The sequence below is a fragment of the Halichoeres trimaculatus genome, unplaced genomic scaffold (assembly GCF_033239565.1).
Source record: "Halichoeres trimaculatus isolate MK-OKI-2021-1 unplaced genomic scaffold, fHalTri1.1 fHalTri1_scaffold_4, whole genome shotgun sequence".
NCBI classification, from domain to species: domain Eukaryota; kingdom Metazoa; phylum Chordata; class Actinopteri; order Labriformes; family Labridae; genus Halichoeres; species Halichoeres trimaculatus.
In genome coordinates, this window is record NW_027437182.1 from 37,149,244 (window position 1) to 37,162,120 (window position 12,877).

Sequence of the window (12,877 nt, forward strand, 5' to 3'; positions counted from 1 at the left end):
CACACCTGGGAGGGAACATGTGAGAAGGTTGGCACTCACATGTTCATTATTTTGGCCAATAGTAGACGGTTGTGTAAAAGACAAACACTGTGTGTATTAGATATTGAGTGTGTATCCCAAAAGTACAAGTGTGAAGCCTGATCTTTGTTGACCCCTCTTTCTGTCCGGGGACTCCAGAGTGAGCTTCTGCCAGAGAGAATCCTGCGCTGATCTTTTGCATGTGATGATCAATAAATGATTAAGCTAAGACCTGAAGATTCTCCAGTTTTCTTTTAAGGGGTACCAATATCAAAGAACCGGGTCCAACAAGTCATTAAACAAACGAGACCATTAGTCCTAATGTTCTGTTGTGGAACAGCCCATTTGGCTTCAGCGTTAGCCGCATGCATGACTGCAAATAATCGGCCAGTTAACTAATTACACCTTGAAAGAGATGCAGGTGCAGATTATGTCATAATTTAAGGGAACCCCTGGAAAACCCTATCCAAAAATTCAAACTGCACATGCCCTCCAGTTATTACAGCAGTAAACCTGGCGAGTGGTAACAGTGTGACTGAGAAATGATAAAGAAAACATGTTTTAGCCAGAGAAATAGAGATTACGTTTTAAGAATACACATAGACGAACAGCTGCTATCTGTGAGTCAATCAGGTAAAATCAGAGAAAGTTTAACGATCTTGAACAGAGTGTGGTGTTTCAGCACAAAACTTTTTTAAGCCTCATAAAATAAGACAAAGACTCACTCTTTGACAGCCTAACTTTACTAAAGGACTGATTTTACACCAACCAGGTAGTTTATCATTAAATCAAGGGCAGTTCCTAAGAACTGTGGCTTGATTCAAGAAGAGCATATCAGGAGATTTTAGACTTTTCTTTATTTCAGTGCCAAGCCAAGGAAGAAAAAGAATAAGACTGACACAAAGGGTGTCTGTTTCTCTCTCTCTGTCTGTCAGTCTAACTTCTAATGTTAAAGCCCCATAAATTCATTAACCATGAATCTTTCTGGAAGTCTCTGAGCTCTCTTGTCTGCTACATTCCTTTGTTTGATCTGTTGCTGCTGTGAACCTGCCAGACTTCAACTGCTAGGAGCATTAACAGTCTCACCACCACAACCATCATCATCATCATCATTGCGCTCTCTAACCCCATCACAGTCTGTCTAAAGCTCCGTTCCCACCAAGTGGTTCAGTTTGGTTCGTCATGGTTTGGCACACATTTTGTGGTTGTCTTTTGACTAACCCTGGGACCCCAAATAAACAAGACAAACTGTCCCACTTTTTTGGACTCTTTCTGTTGGGGTGCCAGACTAAACCAATCTCAGAAGGTGGAGCTACAACACTATTGATTGGTCAAAAGAATAGTCACTTCCTGTGTGACAGCAGCTGCTGTATGTCTCTTGGCGGCACACAGCCTTCTTTGAAATAAAGTTTGATTGTTCTTTGTAGCAAAGAGCCAAATGAAAATCACAAAGAAGACAAATTGCTGGATGTCTTCCATTGCTGCTCTTTGTTTACTGTGTTGCATCTTTCTCCTTTGTTGGATTTATTAGCGGGGTACACTGTTTTGTGGTGCTGTGTAGCTGACATGGCCATAGGCACCCAGCTTACACCCTGGGCCTATGCTACGAAGCTGGATTAAGTCATCCAGGATAACTCTGCAACATCTCGCTGAACTTCACAGGATCTCCGCCATCCAGATCTGCTGTTCCAAAATGCTGATATGAATAGACCTATCTCATCATGTGACGACGCGGGCAGTTAGGTCCTTATTCATTCATGTTGTCAGTCAGTGTGTGTGTGATCAGAATCATATCCGACCTCATAATTAGAAAGAGTCCACTCTCCTACAAATCCCAAGGAAAACTCTCATCATAGGCAGTTTGTGTTGCAGATGCAATAGCAGTGGGGGAAAAAGGACGTTGGAGCAAATAAAAAATAAATATAAGAACATCCTTCAAAGTGGTCAGTATGAAAGATTCCATTTGCACACATTTCTACTTTTCCCTGATGATGTCTCAGTTATGATGATCAGTAAGATATTGTTTGTTCACAGCCCATAAGAAAAAATGTTGGGCCAAAATGACAGGGCGACTTCGTTCCGGCTGAGCAAATTGGTGACTGTGCCCGCCCAAGAGAACTGATTGGTCAGCGGGCGATCTGTCACACCCTGTGAGCTCTTATCCTGGAACTTAACCTGCTCCGGACCAGGTTTGGCGTTCAGCATCAGTTACCGGGGCAACGTGTCTGGATAAAAAGAGATCCACATTCTTAGTGCGGAAAACCTGAAACTTATCCTGGAAGTTATCTCTCTTAGAGCTAATCCAGCTTCATAGTACAGGCCCCCTGTCTACTAAGAGCAGGCACGGTTGGCTGTGGAAATGCAAACAGGATCAAGCTTAACTGATCCAACCCATACCAAAATGCACTGATCCATATCAGACTGCTTAGTGGCTCAATGAGCTTTTATTTATAGCTCAATAAAAGGTATTTCATGGTTTTACTGAATCTAGTATCGACATTATTAGTTATTCGGCCATCACACTTTTCTTTGCCAAAAATCAATCACACATCCCCCAGTCAGAAAACTCTGAGCTATCTAATATGACTGACCTTTAAACTTTTTTTATTCAGTTTATTTTAAAACTAAAATTTGAGCTATGTCCAAGTGTCTTAGAGCTTTCACTTCATTACAACAAATTCTCCAATCTCTGAACACCCACTGTTTGCATGTGACCTGTCTGATTTCATTGTTCTGTCTCTGGTAATGATTTAATTTTGTGCTGCTGTAGAATGGAAATCAGTAGACTGTATGTACAGACGTTCATGAAACTATACACTGCTGCTGCTGCCTCATCATAACTTCTGTATTTCTTGATTTTAGATCTTGACCCGAAACATGTTGGGCAGATTAGAAGAATGATAAATGAAGAGTTGAATTATTTCTCTGAGTTAAATTCATTCATCAACCATCAATCAGGACCAGCGGATCTACGGTCACCACCAGAGCAGCTTTTTAATCACAGTCAAGCTGGAACAGCAGTGTTAGCGCTGTTAGTGGTGTTAGCTTTCGCTCTTGTGAATGTAAGGATCAATGCTTAATCCCCCCATGGCTTCCATTCAGGTCACAATGTCTCTCTCTCTCTCTCTCTCTCTCTCTCTCTCTCTCTCTCTCTCACACACACACACACACACACACACACACGCACACAGGCTGATGAATACTGAACATTCTTAAAGCAGCTGTTCTGAATGAATGATAGTTTCCTGTTGAGCCAACAGTTAAACCTCCTCCGTGTTTTTCTTCTCTTGGTTGTGAAACAGTCCTGAGCGATGACTGACGCTTCTGTGTGACTCTAAAAGCACCTGACAGTTACCAGCTTCCCACTGCTTCCTCAGGCAATGCTCTGCCTTCCTTTCTGAGTTAACACTTACAAGAAATAAAATAATAACTCTAATGTGATTCCCCTCTCTTGTGCACGAGAAGACATCAGTTATGTGAAGAAAACAACACAAAGAACCAGAAACTGAGGAACACACGCAGCCTTGGTGTAAAGCTCCACACATTTAACTGCTGGAGATTTTAATGACTCTGAAATGATGAGGAGCAATTTAAAATGAATGTTGCTGATTTGGGCTCTTTCTGCAAACAGAGTGTTTCAGCTCTGTGTGGATCTCATGCATGTCTCTGTAATAATCTCTAAGACAAATCAGGAAACTGCTGCAGTCTGCAGGCTGTGGATACTCTGAGTCTGAGTTTATGGCAACTAAACGGAGCATAACAGATTCACCGAAATGATCGTTTTTTCAGCAAATCAGCTGTTTTTCAGACCCATGTTTTCACCTGTTGATGCATGAAAAATAAAAGCCTGTGTCAAGATTTTTCTCCATAAATGTTTTTATTCATCTTAGTGTGATGATCTGTGTTTTGCCTGTGTACCCAGCAGTAATGGGAATAATGGCATCAAAACTAACAGCGTTACTAACCCTGTTAACCCTAACCCTAACCCTAATGGGTAATCTAATTACTATTTCAAACATTATAACCAGGGCTTGACATTAACATTTTTGGTCACCAGCCACTGTGGCTAGTGGTTTTCCAAAGTTACTAGCCACTCAGCATTTTCACTAGCCACAGTTTTGTTGTTGGAAAATTATGTTAAATATCATTAAAGCAGACAAAAACATGCTAAAGTTTACTTGAACTAGATTTACAACCTTTTTAAATGTAAATGACCTCTGTTTACACTTAAATCAAGACTACATAAATGTTTCACCCCATTATAAGGTATTCAGTTCTAAAACAGTTGTGCTCCTTTAATATGAAAATATGCAGACAATTAAGACAAAGTAATTAAAGGAGAAGTTTATTATTGCATTAAATGAAATTTGTTATGCTTGAAGGTTAGTTGAAAAGATAAAAACTAAACTGAAAAGCAAGAAAAAAAGTCTGCTTAGATTTTTTTTACAACAGTAATTTTTCAGTAATAAACTAAGTACCATACTTTCTGGACTATGTCACTTCGTAGTATAATTATACATTTTTTTAAAGTCGTATTGATCAAAAGAAAAAAATGCGTCATGAAGACGAAAACAGCAGATAGGCTATAAGTCACACTGGACCATAAGTTTCATTTATTTAGAATGATTTGGTTTGTTTTCAGTATTTCGAGAGTAAACTTTTTACATATAACTGTGATAAATGTTTGTTTATTAGGAGCTTTAAATATTGTTCCTTCAGCTCCTCGTATCTGTGACCAGTTTCTCTTCTCTACGTGTGCTCCTCTCTTCTCCTCTCCTCCTCTGCTCTAGGTGAGTGTTGCTGGTGAGATTGGTGCAGTGTGAGTTTAAATGAGCTCCATCCAATAAATGTCCTCACTTTTAAAAAGTTACAGGAGTTTTGGCGCTAGTTTGTGACTTAAACCCCAGAATCTGTTTACAATAGCGAGCCAAAAAGACGTGAGTGAAGTTTTAAATCACGTTATCAGGAGCTTAACACCAGGAGCGGTCAGGCTGTCCCAGACAGAGGCTCGAGACGAGCGCGTCCAGTTAGCAAACACTGTGTGCAGGCAGTGCTCATGGGAGTTGTAGTGCCGTAGTCTCATATTGCAATGGGTTTTGTATTTCAGATGCTGTTTCAGAAAACTACAATTAAATAATTCAACCCGCCAAAGTGGCTAGTACGAGTGACGGTGTTACCCGCCACAGCTGGAATTCACCCGCATTTGGCGGGCTGGCCGGTGTTAATGTCAAGCCCTGATTATAACCTAGTTACTGACAGTGCAATGAGGTCGCTCGTTCAGCCAGGAACAAGAGAGGAGCTGCAAATAAAATATGGGGGAAAAAAGGCAGACATACAAGAAATGATGAGAACAATCATGTTGAGAAGTCTTTAAAAAGGAGCTGTTGCTTCAGCCAACTTTTCATCAACAAATATCACACAGCTACCTGTGTGTGTCTGTGTAACCTGCAGTCAGAGAGGATCTCCTGCAGCGTCTTTGGATCTAACCAACTCCAGGGAGAGGGGGGGATGCTTTTCCAGGTTTGAATGTAAGGCACAAGTAGACGACTTGTTTTGACTTAAAGGGCAACTCTGTTTTTTTGACACCTGGACCTTATTTAAAGGTGTGTGCATGCTCATATACTCACTCAGACAAACATCGTGCAGCTCAGAGTCCTTCAGAAGTTATTAAGATCCAACCCATTTTAGCCGCACTTAGCGGAAAGGGAGCTTGCGTGGGACATTATCACTGCAAAATCGCTCATTTCGGCTATATTTTTGTTGCCCCCTCTGAAACAATCGGGACGTCACTTCTTTTCAGGTTCTGACGCGGTGGTTCCTGGACCTTCTTCTTTGGCTTTGTGCGAATAAAGTCCTCATGAGAGAAGTGAGCACAGCAGACTCGGTGACTGGCCCGCTTCAAATCCTCTATTTCAGTATTCGGATCCATTTTCAGAGCAACGAACCACACTTTTAGTAATGCCGGATAGTGTTCATAGATAGTGGAAGTTGGGAGTGGAGCAAGAGACGGTTAAAAAGCAGGAGAATTCCTCCTAAATCAGGAGAATTTGAAGGTCTATCTGATATGGCTCCCTCAGCCAGACGCAGGACAGGAGCTGCAGGTTTAATATGTGCGAGTGCCGAGCAGTCTGTGGGTTAGAACGGGTGTTTTCAGGATGGGAGTAGGCCTACAGGCTCTACATTTATGTCATTCTTTGGATGGAAGTAAGCAGACACTACTTCAATGACACAGATGGAAAAGACAAGAACAGACATGAACATTATGTCCCAGAAAAACCTGCTCAAAAGCTAAATTCTTAAGCAAAATTTAAGGTTTATTAAAAAAGTAACACAATTATTACTTTGCCTAGTAACTAAATACAGTTAGAAATGAGACTTTTTTACGGAAAGTAACAGGTTACTATAACTATTTATTTTTTTAGTGTCATTTGTCCAGCACTGGTCCTCAGTCTCCCCTGCAGGGCTTTGGGCGGCGCTCTGTCACACACCCTTTCCCCTACACCTGCTTCTCATCACACTCATCAAGAAGCTGCATTTATTCTGAGCAGAGTGAGGAGTCAGACACCTGGGTATTCAGTGAAATCATTACCTGAACACGTAACACCTGCAAACAGCAAAATAAGCTCACACTTTTACAACAGGCAATTTAATATTGTCATAATACCATAATAAATTTTTCAAATTGGGAGTTTTAAGAAGATCACCAAACCAAGCTGATTCAAGTTGCCGTTGCCAATGACATTTCAGAGTTGCCCAACAAATGAAAGACAAGTCAGGCTGAAAGAGAAAGTCAATACCCCAGGATCTAATCTAAAATGCTACTTTGACTTCTTTGTGTTGTTTATCAACTCTTTGTCCATTTTCATACGAAAAAGTTTTTGTTTTTCCTCATTTTGTTTTGTTTTTCAGGTTAATGTGTTTGTGTCTTCATTTGTTTCTCTGGACTTCATTAAGTCAGAGGTCTGAGGTCAAACAGAGGAACACAAACATCAAAACTGACCTCACAAACTGTGAAAATTGCATTTCTTCAGAGGAGTTAGTTTGTTTTTATCAGCTTTCTGTGAGTTCATTTGCACTTCTGTGAACAAACAGGTGGCAGGTGACCTCTGGTCCTACCTTTAAACTGAACACACTGTGCAACTCTCACTGTTTGCTGTTTTTAAAAACACAATGGCTGTACTTTGAATTGCCTTTTGGTAAAAGAAGCCACTTTAATTTCCACCTGACGCTTCTGTGACTTTCTTCTCGTTTCAAGTTGATGACTAAAGCTTCAAACTAGAACAAATGAAAGAGTCTTGTGTGGTCTGTCACTCTGCGCATTAACTATGTGACCTGAACACGACCTTTGGCCCCTCATGTTGCCATTATATTGATTGATCCACTGGACTAATTGCTTTATGTGAAATGAAGAACCTCGAAATGAACCAATATCAGGGAGAAATTTCATTCAAATGAGTTGAGTTCAGAATTTTATCAGTTTGAAGAACATTTGAACCAGAAGTAAAAAGAACTTTAGGTTACAGGAGCTTATCTTCAAGGTTCTTGTGGTCAAATGTTTGTATTTCCCCTGCAGCTCTTACAGTCCATACTATGTGAAGCACAAACAGCAGGTCCATGTCATGTGGAGTACAGACAACAGGTCTGTGCTACAACTGCATAGCCGGCCTGTGCCTGTGCACAACATCACAATGTACATCAGGTTCTCATACCCACTGCGTTGCCTCCTCACTCATGGCAACAAAACAAAATTTAAAGGAGCAGCTATTTGAAGCTTGGTTACAGAGAATATTTTATTGAAAAGTTCAGTGTGTAGCCCGTCTCTCACCCAAAGACAGCTGCAACAGGCCCCAGCCACCCATGACCCTGGACAGGATAAGTGGTAGAAGATAAATGAATGAATGAATGAATACTCTACATTCCTCACTTTTATAGCAGAGACATAAAAGAAGTGCTGGAAACATCCTGGACATTGTAATTGAAATTACAATAAAATTAAACAACTCTTAGGAGCAATAGCAACTTGAAAGTAATAGGTTGTTTCAGCATGATTCCTTTAAACAGTCTAATTAGATTAAACCATGTTGGTCTAAAGCAGTGGTCCCCAAACTATGGCCCGGGGGCCGGATACGGCCCGTCTCCACATTTTGTCTGGTCCCCTGAACAATACCAGAGGCAAGTTGTGTGTTGTTGTTTTTTTTCAGTCTGGTCACGTGATTGAGACTTACACATGCATAGAATGTAACTTTCTATTCCACCGTTCTGCACTTTATGCCCTATCTGAAACTCCTCCCTTAAAAAAAAAAAAAATCCTGTTATACAACCATACTGGTAGTGAAATGTGTTGTGCTGGTAGGTGTTGTATCACTTAGTTTGGTTTCTTAGCCTGCTTGCTTTCTGGTTTTCACTGTGAAGTTAATGAGAGAGAGCTGCAAACAGTGGTGTCTCCATGGTCTTTTTTTCTCTGAAAAACCTAAAAAGGGTTATTTATTGATTAGTTATTTCATAAATAGTGTTAAATATTTCATTAACAGTGTTATTATTTATTTTCTGATTGTCAAGATCCCAGAAAGGGTTATTAATATTTGGTTATACATGGCTTTCTGGGAAACAAATATTTACATTTGGACACCTCCGTGATCGTCACACGTTTTTTTACAAACTGACCCTGGCCCCCCATCAAAGAAGGAAAAGTTGTTTGGTCCTGACGGGAAAAAGTTTGGGGACCCCTGGTCTGAAGAGTAATGGTTGGGTTAACAAAGAGAGTGATGTTGAATCTACACATCTTGTTTCTCTGGGACCAAAGAACGTTTTCTCTCAGTGAGAGGCATTCATTTACATCCAGCTCTGTTATTAACCCTTCAGCACAGTCAGGTTTAATCCTTGAGGCAAAACACAAAGTGTATGTTGCTCTTTACATGCAGCATCTCTAAAGTCTATCCTCTGCCAGCTATCAACAGACACGATTCAGCTCCACAAGTTGTCCCATAGTCCAGAAATATGTAAGCAGAGTCCGACTCAGAGTAGTACAGATGGTTACTTTCATGTTTACATCTCACAAGCATGCAACACTCAACATTGTGTGTCTGTGTCAGAGTCACAGCTCTGGTTCACAATCATTCAACAGATTCATTTTCTATACTGCTTATCCTGTTCAGGGTCGTTGGTGGCTGGAGCCTATCCCAGCTGTCATTGGGTGAGAGGAGGGGTACACCCTGGACTGGTCACCAGCCAATCACAGGGCTGATACAGAGACAGACAACCATTCACTCACACACTCACACCTACAGACAATTTAGAGCGTTCAATCAACCTGATGAGCATGTTTTTGGACTATGTGAGAAAGCGGGAGTACCGCAGAGAACCGGCGCATGCACAGGGAGAACATGCATACTCCAAACAGAAAGGCCCACCGGCCAAGCTGGGAATCATACTAGTGACCTTCTTGTTGTGAGGCTGCAGCACTAACCATTGCGTCACTGTGCAGCCCTTGGTTCACAATCACTGCTCTTTAAATTTCCTGTACTTTAATGAACCCAAAGGAGAGCACTGATAGTTAGGAGTCTCATAAGCCTCTGAATTCAGCTCCTCTTCCAAAGACTTTGAACACTCCCGCTGAGTTTGGTTGATACTAAAAAGTATTAAAGAGGTCTGATGCTGTTAATGAATAATTTCTCTGGGATCATTTTTAAATGGGACATTTGCAAACCTTGGACATGGACATGGTCCACTGACAGCACTGACAGTCATCACAGAGACCAAAGAGAAATAATCAAACCCTGAAAGTTGTCTTTGCTTATTTGACTTCTCAGTCATAGAAAGATGAAAAGGTTGTGATATCTTCTTTGTTTGAAGTTTAAAGGTGACAATCTGTGCAAATTATGTTTGAGTCTGTCTGACGTGCAAAGAATGCAGCCCTGACAAAAACTGTTCAGTTAAAAAACCTTCCTCCAGAAAAACATTCTGCATCTGTCGGGTAACCTTTAGCAGGCGGTGACTCACAGTGGAATTGGATTATAGTGGGAGGTAAAATTCAAAGTTTACTTTTTGAAAATCACATTTGTCATCCCTTTGCTTGAAGTGTTGGCCTGTAATTGAAATTCAGTCTGCAGTGAACTAACAGCAGCATCACAGCTCCTGTTAGGAGTTTTAGATGGCTCTGAAAAAGACAGAGGCTGTGTCCGGAATGGCATACTTGCATACTACTCAAACTAAGTGTGACGTCAAAATGAGTATGTAGTGCGTTCACATCAGATAGTATGAAAAGACTGTGTGTGCGAGAAATACCCGGGTGTATACTCTGCCGGAAAAAATTGTAAGTATGGGAGGTGGGCTACTAGTCGCACTGAAACACCCCATAATGCATTGCAAGCGAAAATGAAAGTGATTGCTGGGCCCAGCCAAACTCTGGAGGGAAGATTTAAATGTAAGTACCTGGTGTTTTCTAAGTTTATGTGGTTAAATAGTCGTCCTTATCACCCACTGATTTGAGAAATAGGCGATTTCTGACCAACGTCTTAAATTTGTCAGACGACTCACAACGTGCTACTGCCTGCTAGCAGCTAGTCACAGCAGCTCGCTTTTCATACAGAAGAAACAGCAACTACCTCTTCCAGCCCTTTAGCTACAATTGAAACAGTTTGCATATTCTTGCTCATAACTACATGAGGAGTGCCGGCTTCAAATTACCACTTTAATTATGCGACTGTTTTGCTCCTCTTGAGACCGGTGTTTAACTAAAAATCAGCCACTGGCAAACTTCCTGTTTTCTTAATAAAAGCATCTTTTATTATCTCCTTTAAGTTCTTTAACGCTTCTGTAAATTGGGCTCTTATTTTGGAGCCGTCTTTTTTTTTTAAGTAAACTGATGAAGGTCTATGTGTCAGCCCCATAGACTGTAAAAAAAAAATGGATGTCCACTTGCTCGGCTTTGTGGTGAAGTGAGGTCACCACAAAAACGGCTCCCCCTAGTGACTGGCTGCAGTATAAGTTAAAAAATCTGGCTTTCCAGTCATTCCAGATGGGCTGTGGTCGAACTTTAAAAAATTATTACACCTGGTAGAAATGTTTCTCACATCCGATTGTTGTGGTGATTTGAAGATATTATTTGGCTGTCTTGTATCAAGTCTTGAGTTCTGAAAAGTTTCGTTTTCTTTAGTTATACAAGGTTAAACACAAGGTTTTACGTAACGTTTAACAGTGATGCCATTCTCATGTATTTTTTTCGAGGGTTGTAAAATATGTCGGGAGGTAGAGTCAAGAGGTGATTAGACTCTTGAAAAAAAAAATATATATATATATTATTTTTGTCACCGGGCTCCACTCAGATTCTCCCAGAATCCTGCATCGTCTCTACTGCGCAGACTCTGGCTGCAAACTGCTACAATGGTGGCGCCTGAGACGGCGGTATTTTGGCTTCAAAACCGTACAATGATAAATGGCGAAACCACGCTGTCCACTCTATATACAGTCTATGGCCAGCCCTGTGATTGACAGGTGACCAGTCCAGGGTGTACCCCGCCTCTCGCCCAATCACAGCTGTGATATGCTCCAGCCACCCGCAACCCTGAACAGGATAAGTGGTTCAGAAAATGAATGAATGAATAAATGAATGAATGAATGAATGAAGGAAGGAAACAATTCTTTTTGATACGGAGAAATCAGCTGACAGCTCACTCTGCTGCTCTTTCATAGCAACCTATTTTATAGTTTGGTGGAAGAGGAGTGAAATGTTAGAAACAATTTATTGTGTCACATCTAATTTAGCAATCTTAATATTAATCTAAGAACATCATTGTTTCTGTCTGAAAATGTTTTGTGCTCACATGATCAAATAATTCTCCTCCACAGACTTATTTCCCTTACTGCACTGCGCTGCCCACTGACATGTGACTCAGACCTGGTGTGGGATTTCAGATTGCCCACGTTCAGATTGATAAATGCGGATCTGTGCGTAGAAAAGCGCATACACCCATTTTTCGGGCGTACGCACATTTGATAAATGAGGGCCAATGTATTTATCTTCTGATGGAGACCCCGAAGGATAATGCTCCATGTCACAAAGCTGAAATCATCTCAAACTGCTTTCTTCAACATAAGGATGAATTTCCTGGACTCCTACAGCCTCCACAGTCCCCAGATCTTAGTCCAATAGAGCTCCTCTGGGATTTAGAGGAACAGGAGATTCTCATCATGGATGTTCAGCCACAAACCTGCAGCAGCTGTTTGATGCTATCATGACAATATGAAGCAAAATCTCTGAGGAAGATTTCCATGTATCTATGGCACCAAGAGTTAAGACACGGCTGCAGGCGAAAAGAGTCCAACCTGCGATTAGCAAGGTGGACCTGATAAAGCGGCTGGTCAGTGTAGAATTAATACTGGTTTCTGTGTGTGTGGCCTATAAAAGCAAACAAGACTTTCAGCAACAAGATTGATCTTCTTTATGTGGTATTTTAGATTACAGCCACTGCTTCTAAGTCAATGTCAAAGGTTCACAGTTGGTAAAACATTTGTCTGCTCGGAGACAGCACGGCGGGAGACACGACTAACACAAGCTGGAAATGATCCACAAAGACATAAATAGTGCAAAACTCCCCTTAAACAAAGAACACACAAAGGCTGTTGGCTTGGAAGCGGTATTAGTGTTATGTTATGAAAAAGTCGAAGGGAAGAGCAAAGGACAGAAATCTATACCTGGACACGACGAGCGGCAGAATCAGCATCTTCAGCATCCTCATCAGCAGCTCTCCAGGAAACTGGAAGTACTTCACTTCCTGCAGAGACAAAAGAGGAAATTGATTGATTTTAAAATATCACCTTTTCTTCCACTTTTTTTTCACTTTGCAGAGAAAATGTTTTC

The 12,877-nt window shown here is 41.0% G+C and overlaps 1 protein-coding gene across 1 annotated transcript in view; it reads right to left on the reverse strand.

Moving 5' to 3' along the window:
• Positions 1-12,877, reverse strand: part of slc1a7b (solute carrier family 1 member 7b) — a 97,240-nt gene that overhangs the window by 34,498 nt on the left and 49,865 nt on the right. The window contains exon 2 of the mRNA XM_074668116.1: positions 12,712-12,791. Within this exon, the coding sequence (XP_074524217.1) occupies positions 12,712-12,791 (80 nt within the window). The remainder of the gene's footprint in view (positions 1-12,711; positions 12,792-12,877) is intronic.